The sequence below is a fragment of the Stegastes partitus genome, unplaced genomic scaffold, assembly GCF_000690725.1.
Source record: "Stegastes partitus isolate 25-593 unplaced genomic scaffold, Stegastes_partitus-1.0.2 Scaffold393, whole genome shotgun sequence".
Classification (NCBI taxonomy): Eukaryota; Metazoa; Chordata; class Actinopteri; family Pomacentridae; genus Stegastes; species Stegastes partitus.
Genome location: NW_007578124.1, coordinates 301,631 through 314,198, shown reverse-complemented (window position 1 = coordinate 314,198; position 12,568 = coordinate 301,631). Strand labels below are relative to the sequence as shown.

At 44.6% G+C, this 12,568-nt stretch overlaps 1 protein-coding gene across 1 annotated transcript in view; it reads right to left on the bottom strand.

Moving 5' to 3' along the window:
- Positions 1 to 5,985: 5,985 nt before the first annotated feature.
- The window catches only part of kiss1ra (KISS1 receptor a), a 19,419-nt gene continuing 12,836 nt past the window's right edge, over positions 5,986 to 12,568 (bottom strand). The window contains exons 3-5 of the mRNA XM_008285261.1: positions 8,334 to 8,469; positions 8,006 to 8,244; positions 5,986 to 6,366 (exon numbers count right to left, since the gene is read on the bottom strand). Coding sequence (XP_008283483.1) covers positions 5,986 to 6,366; positions 8,006 to 8,244; positions 8,334 to 8,469 — 756 coding nt within the window. The remainder of the gene's footprint in view (positions 6,367 to 8,005; positions 8,245 to 8,333; positions 8,470 to 12,568) is intronic.

The following is a 12,568-nucleotide window of genomic DNA, read 5'->3' as shown; positions in this document are numbered from 1 at the left end:
AGATCGTATGTTTTCCCTGTGACGAGGTGGGAAGTGAGACCAGATGAGAAAGTCAGTCTGGAGTCCTGTGTGGACTTCTGAGCGTTGTTCGGTAAACGGCTACGTATGCAGTGACATGTGGCTCTAACTGGGTTCCTCGCTGGTGGAAAAGCAAACTGGTCCTTAGACTGGAACCAACTAAGCACTGGAACCAGCACCTGGAGCTTCTTGGTGGAAAAGGGGGTCAGAGAAAACCGAGATGGAAGGTGAAGAAGACAACAGTCACCATCGTGGATTCATCTGATGGAGACTCAAAGTCCTCCGAGGCGACAGGAAGAAGCAGAACAATCACAGAGGGCGTGAAGCTTCTCACATTCAGTGTAATACTACAGTCAGAACCGCCTGTTTCTCATCTCCGTCCCACTCAATGCAGGCTGAATATAGACATAAAGGATGAGCAGCAGCTGCTGGGTGTATGGTACAATACAGCTTCTTCTTCTCATGTGGATGCCATGTGCTTATTGTTGCCTTGCTGTATTTCTTTTGTCCTTTTATGTAAATTGCTATAAAAGGCACCAGCCGCGGTGAGAAAACAGTCCTGACATTTACCGGCCAACAGGAAACCAGTTAACAGAACGCTCATCTGTCTTCATATATTTGTCTATTTTTCACTGTTCATTTAAAAATCATAAACTTGTGCACCGTGATAGAATTATAATGAAGCTGTTTTTATCTAAATAGATCTTTTTGGTTTCAGTCATGTTTAAAGTACAAATGATCTGATTCCAGCCTCCTAACGTGATATGTTTCGGTTAGGGCTAGGGTTGGGAAATTAATTGCCAGACTAATTGGCAGTGGGAGTAATTGTCAGTTGCAGTCTTATTGTTTCCACTCAAATAATCCTGGTGAGCAGCTCCAGCTCCTCAGAGGTTGTATCTGTCGGCGTTGAATGCCATCGAAGCGCTCTGACTACTCGTATGAGAGCATCGGTACTCTGTAAAGTACTACATATAGCAATAAATGATCGATCATGATTGACTTGAAACATCAATCCACCGCACGCTAGCGGAGTGTGCTGGCTTGAAAATTAAAAGTATATTAAAACCGAAGTGTGCTGCAGCTCAGATCGAACTGAAAACCGAGACAATGGTGTGCGATATTGTACCGATGCAGCAGCATTGTTACTCTGACAAAAGCGCTTGAGAAGGAGAAAGGGAACGGAGACTGAAAAACAAAACAAAGCGTTTGTGAAGCCGTTGGTGTTGATCGATAACCCATCAGGCTGTTCTGTGACGTCCTGCCGACCCGGGCCGTGTGACACCAGGTTCTCCATCACCGTGCTGCCCTCACAGAGTCACGGTTCGCGTCCCTTCAGCGGCTTTTATCGAACTGTGGAGATTTCCAGACGCTGCTCGGCCCAACAGCTCTCTGAAAAACAAACATTTCAGAGGCCAAAGGAGCGGCCGGCCCTCGTGTCTCATTAAAATCATTAAAAACCTAATTACCCTTCTGTCCTGTACATGCAGTAATAAACAGCGACAGGCCTCCCGTCGCACAAACTAATTAAAACACTTGCAGGTTTGGATGATAAAGAGCAGCGTCAGCGGTTGTGTGAAGCAGCCAGAGGCCTGTTTGACTGACAGGAGGAGCTTCAGAGTCTTTATTCCACCAAAGACGAGCTTGTGAGCCACAAATCTAGATGAATAACCAAAGCCAGGTCTGATGCTTCTATCCTCTGTTCCCGTCTGTGTTCTGACGCTGACGTCGACTCTCTCTGCATCCAAAAGTGAAATAAGTGTTTCAGCCTGATGGACAGCCTCTTCCTGCTCAACCAACGTCCACATTAAGCGAGAAATGGCACAAATCTTCTGCACGGTTTGGTCAGTTCTCTAAAGGAAAACTACGTCAGACTTTTCTCCCAGGGAACACGCCGGTCTGTGTTTTGTCTCCTTTGATTGACTGATAGCTCAGAGGAGTCGTGGTAGCGNTAAACTCTTCATGTTCCAAAACCAATTTGCAGCAAACATCAAGTGTTGTTGTTTAAAATGTTTTTATCAGCATGATTAAAGTCTGTCATCAGAAGTTCAGACCAGAAACTGAGTTTGGCAACACAAACGTCCGTCTAGCTGCTGGATTTACGTCTGCAGGTTCATTCAGAAAGCCTTGGAGTCTGTTTGGAGGCCGTGCAGAAAAATGTCCACTAATTCATTCATTTGCACGCTCATCAATTCACCATTAACGTGGCTGACCTTGTTAACAAATTTGCATCCATTTTTTAGATGCTGTTCAACCGTCGGATGAGCTCTGAACATTTCCGAACACTTTACGTAAAATAGTCTGAACGTCTTTTGTTTTGCAGTAATTTGAGCCAATGAGGAAAAAAGTTGGAGCACCACCAAACTTCAGACAGTTGGTTCTTTGGGAAACACGGATGTCTGCACCACGTTTCCTGAAAGCAGAGGGCTCTTGTGAACCATGAATGTCTAAACTAGACTTCATGGCGATCCGTCCAATAGCTGCTGAGATGTGTCAAAGCGAATCCGATGTGGTGACTCAACCAATTTAAGAACTGACGCTGACACAGAGACTTCCCACCAAAAGTCTCCTCTGCTTTCACGCTTCTCTCTCAACAAAGAAGGCCGTCAAGGCTCAACAGCTCTCGGCCTGACAGCGGATTAAATATCACATCATAGACTAGAAACGTTCTTCTAGGTCGACCTCTGTCTCATTTAACGAGTGGAATCGAATAATTCACTCAGAAATCGAGCTGACGAGTTTTTCATTTCATTTAATGATCAACAAGAAAGAAAGAAATTGTTTCCAGATGACTTCCAGTGCAAATGTCAAGCATTGATTCGGCTGACGTGATGTTATGCAGACGCTCTGAAGCGACGTCTCCACAGTGTTTGCAGAACAGTGCATGATCGGCACCAAGCGGCTCCATTATCTCTGTCAGAAGTTCAAAGTTAGCTTTCTGCAGACACGACTCCACAGAACCCTGAGAAATTATCAAGTCATCGCTGCTGGTCGGCTTATTTTCACAACATTCATTGTTCTGTTTTGAAATGGCTTCAATCTGAATGAGGTTAAAGCTGGAGATGTGTCTGAACCAGAACTAAACACGCAGCGCTGAGCGAACCTTCAGAGCAGCGACAGTAAGAATGTTCTCAGAAATAAAGCCACGGACAGGTTTGAACTAAACATAATACAAAGTGAAGAAATAAACCCACATCACTTCAGTATGTGGTGCCACCGTCCCCGTCCTTCAGTCTGCAGCAGCACAGTTTGTCATTACAGTCGGCAGGCAGGTTGCTCAGCATCCGTCTCTTCCTGTAAACCCAGACTGACTCCGTGATGCTGGGATCAGCGCTCTGCAGAGGCTCAACCATCTGCTGCAGGACTCTCTGCTCCCGAGTCATCCACGCCTCCAGCTGGAGGTCGGAGCTGCTGCAGAACTGTTTTGATGAGACGCCTCCCTGATGATGACGGACGACATCTGAAGTAACGCACACAGTATTCATGACTCTGGTCCTGATGGATGCACGTTGCTCCACGTGGAGGAACACAAGCACAGTTAGCGCACATTAAAAAGCAATAAGCAGTCATTAGCATTAAACATGCTAAGGCTCAGCTGAACATAAATGGCCTTCCAGTGCACTCCGTGTCATTTGTTCCATTTGCTGATGAGCTCTTTCGTTGGCTGCCTTCTTTTTTTGGAACAATTATATTATAGATGGAGGTTTAATCACATCCTGCTGACAGAGAGCAGCTCAAATTAATGTTAATGAAACGGAGAGTCAACATGTTTAAGCAGAAGTCATGTCCCTGCATCCTGGAGCAGTTCGTCTGTACTAATGTCAGCTCACATCAACGGTCCGGAGCTGAAGCTTTCTTCACATCATGTGTTTCTCACTTAACACCGCCCTCACCGTTACCTGTTTGTGACTAATTATGGCAGCCAGAAGCACTTTGGGCTTCTTTTCACGAGGCTTTGATGTCATTCAAAAGGAGTGCTGATGACAGCAAGTCCTGCAGGATCTGCAATTCAAATGAACGTTGCATTAGCAGGTTTTCTATGGGCCATGATTGGCATTCAGCTTTCTAACGTCCCTGCGTGGGACGGACAGAGGACTGAATCCAGACGGTGGAGAGCTGGCAAAGGCCTTGTAGACGTATAACTGTATTTCTATAGCGAGACAGCAGCTCTCTGAACACGTTCTCCCATCGTGGGGCCACGAGTCGCCTCCACCAGGTGAAGTTTAGTCTGATCATGCAAAGGTGCTTCTCAGAGGAAATGTGATTCCAGTGAACAACACCTGGATGTGAGCGTTTGTGGAGGAACTCCTGCTTCATCCAGCTCCCACTAGTCTCAACAGAGAAACTCACGTTCACCTGGATGCTGCCTTACAGTGGATCCTCAGCAAACATCATGTCAGCTGGTCGACTGTGGAGTCATCATGTTTGTAGCTCACACTGGGGATGGATGTTACCTCAACTACCCACCCAGCACATGGACAGAACCAAGACGCAGCCTGAGATTTTAAAGGAATAGTCTGACATTCTGGACACTTGGTTTGTTTTCTGTCAGGCTTAGAGACGTCTGGTTAAAAAACTAAAGATGGTTGTGTGACAGGAGAGTCGGTCATTCGAGGTTTTATTAAAAATTGTCTGGACGTCATCGTTCTTCATCATTTTATCCTGTTGGACAGTTTTTTCTGCTCAGATGTGTAAATTCTTGTATATATTTGTTATTTTGTTTTTTATTCTTATTATTTATTTTATACTATTTTTATTTCTTTCCTTAGTTATTTGACTTTATTTTTATTACACTTTGTTTTCCTGTTTCTATTATCCTCCTCGCTCATTCCTAGCAGCCAAAACCAAATTCCTTGTATGTCGTGGACGTACTTGGCCATCGAAGCTGATTCTGATTCTGATTTGTGTCGAATTTGGTCGTAAACAGAGAGTGAATTCTTGATTTATGGCTAAATATGTGTTTTTGTGACACAGCGTCTGTTTGACGACCAACTTCTAGTCGTTCATGTCGGACAAGCCAGAAACACAAAACATTGCCGGAAATGTAGCATTAAAAAAAGCTGAGAATACATCCAATGATTCTGGTAATTGTTGTTTGAATCAGTATGAGCTGAATATGAACACATTAAAATATGTCTCATCATTGAACCAAACGCTAACTTGTTGTTTGTTGGTTTTTTATTCTGTATCGTCAACAGAAATGTGGTTTTAGGGGAGTTGAAACTGGATTAAACAACAAGGTGTTAATTATTGAGCTTCAGAGGTTTTGGTAGGTGTATTTTATTTTATTATTATTTTATCTCTACAGAGAGAAAACCAGGTGTTTCTGCTTACAGCGAGGTGCTAACTCTCTGCAACAAGCATATCTGTGTGTTTCCAAAATGTCAGACTATTGGTTTAAAGCACTAAATCACTGCTTTTCAGAACGACAGGAACAGAAGGAGTTTTGTAGTTAAATGTCTGTCTCCTCCTCCAGTGAAGGAACAAATGTCAACCACATAAAAAGCACAAAGAAACCAAGTCCACATAGATCCATTCTGAAGAGTTAAATTCAAAGTTTCAGTGTTCAGTCATTTCTATTATGCTCATCATCTGTTTAAACCAAACCCCATCACATCCCAGTAGGATGAGGAGTCCTGTCTGCAGCCCTCAGGCCAAACGTTCCTCTTCCTTCATCACATGTGCGTTGCTCGTGTTGTGTTGTTGGTGTTTGGCAGCGCGGCGTTCATGTTGTTCGCCAACGCCGGCTTTGGCAGTGGAGCAGGTAACGTACTGTACCAAACGCTGTTTGTCTGTTTCCCCACATCAGTTAGTTAATCAGTCGTGTTTCATTAACAACAATTAAAACACGTCTGCCGAGCACAGTGTGTTCCTCCTGAAAACCAGTCAGTAGCTCTGTGAAGGCTTTCTGCACAATGAACCCGGCATTCGTCCTTATGGTAGATTTCAATAACCGCTTTCTGCCTGATTTCAGTTCACTCCATTGTTGTTGTTGCCTTCCTCTGCAGCAACAAACTTGATCTCGGCGTTGGCAGTCCTCGAGGCCATGCTGCTGTCCCTGACCTTGTGCTTGAACAGGAAGGGGAAGGTTTTCCTGAAGGACTTCTGGAAGCTGGCCCCCATGAAGCCGTAGACGATGGGGTTGACCGAGGAGTTGGCGTAGGACATGCAGTTGGCCCACGTCTTGATCTTATACGTGGCGTAGTTGGGACGGTAGTTTGGATAGAAGGATTGGAAAAGGACAAAGATCTGGATGGGACCCCAGCAGATGGCAAAGAGCAGAACGATCACCACCACCATCTTGGAGACTTTGCTCCGGATGCTGATCGTCCTCTCAGACAGGAGGTTTACCTGAGGAGGAAATATACATTTTAGCTTTGCATGACTCCAAGCAGCCAATGTGCCACCTGTGCAGATGTTAGCTGTAAGCTAGCTGGTAGGGGTCAACCAATGGGTTTGTTCAGGGTTTTTTTAACGCTAGATGTCACATTTTCAAGGCTCAATCTAACGGGAACCCAAAAGGATGCATACCGGCCTAAATGAACAAATCTCTGGTGAAATTCATGATATCCATCTTTCTTTTTACAGTTTTAGGGTAACTTGAGGGCAGCGTAAACCAAGACTAAACACAACACCGGTTAGTATGCTGAGCTTCATAGCAACAAGTAGTTTATTTACCCCATCAACAGATACATAAGCGCTGATTTAGAGTTGTGTTTCCTTCCAAATGACAAAGACGTACCTAATAATTAGCTCAGCTTTTGGTTTCCAGAGGAGAATATCTTATTCTGCTGTGTTCACCAACTAGCTGCTCACTGCTTCTGTCTGTGGTTTGCTGCTGCACATGCTTAGTATTGGCCATGTAAAAAAAACAGAAAGAAATCGAGGACTGCAAACCGTCCCACAGTAACTACATCCCAGAATTATTATAATTGCAAAAATCTGTATAAATGTTATTTGCAACTAAAGTCGGAGCTTCGGTGCGACTGAACCGCCAGGCTTCGGGTTTGTGTTCGCTCGATCTTTGTAGTTTCTGGAGAGCTGTACAGACAGCAGGGGTCCTCTGTGGCCATGCTGCTCTGCTATTGGTCCAATAAACTGCCTGTTAAATCTTGCCAGGGAGCTTTGGGACGCGACCACACGACTGCGATGCTATGAAAAGGTGCCACGCTGCAAGAAATCCCTGCCGCTCCTGTGACTGCACAGACTGAGCTTAGAAACACAAAGACGAGCTGAGAGTTGCAAACTAAAGATAAGAAATATAAATAAAAAAGCAAATACAGCCGTGCTGGAGCGGTGTGTCTGCACATCGTATTGTTTTTTTTTTCATGGACAGACAACATGGAAAGCTGTGGGGTTTAGTGTCCTACATAGAATAGAATAGAATAGAATAGAATAGAATAGAAGATCCTTTATTAGACCCACAAGGGGAAATCTGCAACATCACAGCAGCAAAGTGACAAAGAACAACAAGAAAACAACTATAAACTAAAGAGGCGAGGTATATACGCTGTGTATACAATACAAAGAACAGTTCAGGGTAACTGTAGACTCTGGTTGTATATTTCTGTGGTTTTGTCACTGCAGACTTTTAAATGACACTTTGCTCCTCTGTGGAGGTCACAGCTAGAAGCTCCGACTCCCATCCTGCATGTTCTCCGTGTGCAGCGGGTTCTCCGGCTTCCTCCCTCAGTCTGAAAACATGCTGAGGTTAATTGAGGTTAATTCTTAATAGGTGTGAATGTGATTGTGTGTCTCTATGTGCAGCTCTGCGATAAGTCGAATAGACTCCAGCAGCCCGTTGACCCTGCAGAGGATTAGGCGGTGTGTAGATAATGGATGGACGGATGCCTCTTTGTTATTGAACGCTTTACTGCAGCTGCTTTAGAGAAAAGTGCTTTAAAACCCATTTTCAAAGACAGTCGACATACAGAGGTGACCTTTTTGATGTTTAATTGACTTGCACTCGTATCTCAGCGCGGAAACAGACCTGATAGTTGTTGTCCACGGGTTCTACGGTGGGCTGGCCGACCCGCTTCACCATCAGGGTGTAGCAGAAAGAGATGGTGAGCACCGGCAGCAGGTAGGCGGCGATGAACTGGTAGAGGATGAACGCTCTCTCGTGCGTCTTAGACGGGAATCTCTCCATGCAGTACTGCCTGGGGCCGTACCAGTAGCCCTCCTCTATGCGCTGGTACATCAGTATGGGGGTGGACAGGATGAAGGAGCCTGAGCAGGAAAACAAACACGTTAGTCGAAATCACTTGAAATCATTTTAAAAGAATTACTGAATGCATTCAGGGGATGACGAGACGTACCGATCCAAATGCAGACGCTGACAATCATGGCCACCTTGGGGGTTCGGTGGCGCAGAGATTTCAGCGGGTAGACCGTCACGTAGCAGCGATCCCCGCTCATAGCAGTCAGAGTGATGCAGGTGGCCTGTACTGTCACCTAGGAAACGTACACAGGAAGTGTTATGTCCTCTGGATGTGTAGACGTGTGATGGCGTGCATCACGTTTCCAGCCCTTTCAAAAGACATTTTCAATCAAAATAATGACATCTTTGGCGTGAAGGCTCACAGCGAGGTGCAGAAATATCCTCCCTAAGCCACCTGGATTTAGAGAAGGAGAAGAAAACCCAAGTCTCTCATGAAATAAAAGAATAAACCCAAGGAATAGAAATGTAGACACACAATCAAATGAAGCTTATATCCCGTTGGGCTCCAGAGCTCGTAGCCTGATGCTGGATCTGCCCCATGAACATTATATCCTCCACATGAAAGAAGAAACACTCCTCACTTCAGAAAAAGGTCGACTGAAGAAAAAGAACACAGAAAATAACTAATAGACTGACAAAAGGGGAAAAGAAAACCAATCAATCCCAGTAAATACACACCATACGCAGAAGAGACAGCGTGTATGTAAATAAAGGCTCTGAGACAGTCGTCCTGATTTGACTTTGAGGAGGCTTCATTAGTCATTAATCAATAAATTAAGTGCCAAAGTGGCCTCGAACAATTAAAAGAACACATCTGTGCACCTGAATGAGAGAACAGGACGATCTGCATGAACCTGGAAAACAAACGATGCTCAAAACAAACGCTGGAGATTCAGGTTGTAGGTGAAGCAATCGGTGGAGTCGTGCTTTCTAGTGATGGAGCCCAAACTCTGTGGGAGCTTCTAAGTCAGGGATCTCCAGCTCTGGTCTTCGTGAGCTCCTGTCCTGCAGGTTTTAGACGTTTCTCCAACACACCTGACTCACATTCATGGATCATCAACAGACTTGTGTAGAACTTGACAACCAGCTGCTGGAGATCCATTAATGTGAATCAGGTGTGCTGTGAAACATCTAAAACCTGCAGGACAGGAGCTCACCAGGACCAGAGCTGGAGATCCCTGGACTAATGATGATCTTGTGCTCAACACACCTCAGGAACTTTTGCTGACGCCGGGCTCCAGGCTAATCTGTGAGTAGCTGCTGTATTGTTTGTGTTCCACATGACGGGCGATGTGATGGTCCAGCTAGCAGACCGATGGGTTCCTGTTGTCCACATTAGTCTGACAGCATGAACTGAGCTTTAGGTATTGAAGATATTTGGTTATGTTTAGGGAAAAGATCATTCAGATATACCCTCTCACATCTGCTACAAGCTTCTCCTCCATCGTCTTGGTCCCTCCTTATCTAAAACAAACAGCGACGACACCCTCTCCTGTCTGGAAACGTCTCATTCATCTAATCATCTGACGGGTTGTCGATTCCAACATCGTCCACTCTTACACCCTCCAACAACGGAGCTCCACCACCTCGTCCTCATGAGGTCGCTCTCAGGAAAACCGTCTGTAAACGCTTCACGGCTGAGACGAACACAGGAGGTAAGAATGATGCAGCTTTCTTCCAGAGGAGGCAACCAGACGGTTTCATATCATGTTTGCTGAAGGAACACGAAGAGAACATGCAGGACAAGCTGCTCGGACTTTTTGGGTCGGCTGTATATACGATTGTTTTTTTTTAGACAATATCAGATTTCAGTCACAGATTTAATCCACACAGTAACAACAACGGAGACAGCGTGCCGTACAGAGGAGAACATGTCAGGAAAATGTCCTGAGGAAATTATAAAGATGTTTTAAATCACGGCTTCATCGTGCCAGAGGTGTGAATCGATGCCGGATCGGAGGCAGGAATGGTGGGAATGTGACTTTTATTCCAGACTCCAGGATGTCGGGGGGCGACTTTGAACCCGTCTGTCATCTCCATCAGATTCTAGCGACGGAAAGATCACACGAATTCGATTCGACTGTGTGGCTGAGATTGCAGAAACAAAATCAGATCTGATTTAGGACGACATACGGAATCAGGATCGAAGAGATCAAACTCCATCTGAGTTGTGCTGTTCACAGGTTATGTTTAGGTTACACATCGGCAAAATAATGCTGATGTCGCAGTCTGAACTTCTTGGTTTTGTGTTGCTTCACCCCTTTCTAAGTTCGTTTTTCGCTCCAAATGAGCTTTGCTTTAATGCTGAAGAACATGCGGGATGCTAAAGCGAGAGGAGCAGAGCGAGGGAGGAGACGCATGGGAGAGGAGGAAGAAGAGAGGTGGCTGCCTTCGCGATAAGTATTTCTCATTAGCATGTGAAAAAATCATCCATTTTAATTCATATTAGAGTTCAATGATGCTTGATTCAATTAAACTGGGGCTCGACGGCAGACTGCCAATCAAAGGCCAGACGCAGAATTCGTGTCGCAGCGGAAATGTTTGTGCGAATGTGGAGAGTTTAAGACTTTGAGAAAGAAACTTTCTCTTCAAAAACACAAAACTCTGAAGATGCAACACATATCACATCCTCTAAAGACGTGTCAGTGGGAGACATCGCTTAGAATACATCACGGCGGGATGAAAACCACCGTTAGTCAAAACTCACATTCATCGTGTTCTGCAGCAGACAAATGATGCTTTTTTTTCTTTCACACGCATCTGTTGTCTGATTCTCAGCAAAGCGGGACGACACAAAGCCCGCCTGACACCCTCGATACTGTGTTCAGTCCAAACACGTCGCCTCTGATCGCGTTATCTGTCGGTAAACTCATTCATGCTGCTTTGAAATATGCACAGCAGGGTGACAGGATGAGGGGTCAAAAGTTCCCTCCACGCTCTCGTCCAAATGGGATCTAATTTTGTCCCCTTTTTGTCCGTGGATCTGCCTCTTTCTCCACCTCCAGCAGCCATTACCCTCCAGAGGTTTGGAGCGGCGCATCAGGGTTTCAAAGGATACGATGAGAGAGACCGAAAGGGTTCACCGTGAGTTCAGCGCTGAGGCCACCGAGGGAACCATCATCTGACGGCTTTTAAGACATCGAGAACACACAACCTTCAGTGATTTCTAATCAGAGGAATGGGTTCAGACTCTGCAAAGAGAATGCATTTAGATCGTAATCAGTAATCTGCTTCTTCTGGTTTCTTTTAGCTGAATTTACACAGAGGTTTACAACAAGGGAGTTTCATCTTTTATAGTCTAAGGCGTTGAAAAGAGAGCGCTGTCGGTCCACAGAGACCCACTGGCCTCCGAGATCCACTGAAAACATCAGGCTTCATCAGGATACGATGGTAATAATCACTATCTGAAAATAAAATATTTACATACACAGTGTTTAACACATGTATTAGACCACGTGTCTGACTTGTTGAGCGCTGTATGATATATTTATAACCTGAGCAGCTCACTGGGCTTCTTTAAGAAGTCAGACATTAATCCAGCATCACATTCAGTTCAGTAAATAACTATAATTTGACATCTTAATCAAGAAATAATAATGTTCTTTACTGTGTTTTCTGTTGTTTTTTTATGCTTACACATTTGTGGCATCCTCTATAGAACACATTTATAATTTAGCAGTTTTTCTATGTGATCATATATAAGCTCTAAAAACTCACTGGAATAATCCTGAGATGTTCTATCACTTCCTTTTTTCAGTCCAATGTGCTGCTGGTGATGGCAGTCACTTTGAAAACAGGCAAGGTCACCCTCCACGGGTGATTTTAAAGCCCCAGTCGTCCTCGTTAATGACGGGACTTAACGAGGGGGAGATACGAGCACCAACGCCGTGAGCACAGCAGAAGGCTCGGGTGGTGGATGGTGGATGGTGTCTCACCCACTGAGCCCAGGATGGTTCGCTTTAGCCTCACAGATGTGGAGTTTAATGGGTTAAAAACAACCCAAGCTGCAGGCCTTCTTATCAGATTAGCAAAGAATACAGAAAGATATCGAATAATAGAACAGAAAAAATAGAATAGTCATTAATAAGTAATGTGTCTTCATCATTCTTCATTGTTATTAAATTATATGTCGCTTTTTTTTAATTTAAAAAAAAGTCTAATTCATTGAGGCATTAAAATCTCTTTTGCTTGATTAATTATGATGGTTGGAGAGGAAGCGTCTCCGTGTAGAATAACTCTTTAAAAGTCACCACAGTCATGACTTCTCAGGATCCAGACATAAGAAACACAAATACCCCTTTTCCACCGAGCTGGTTCCAGTGCTGGTTCAGA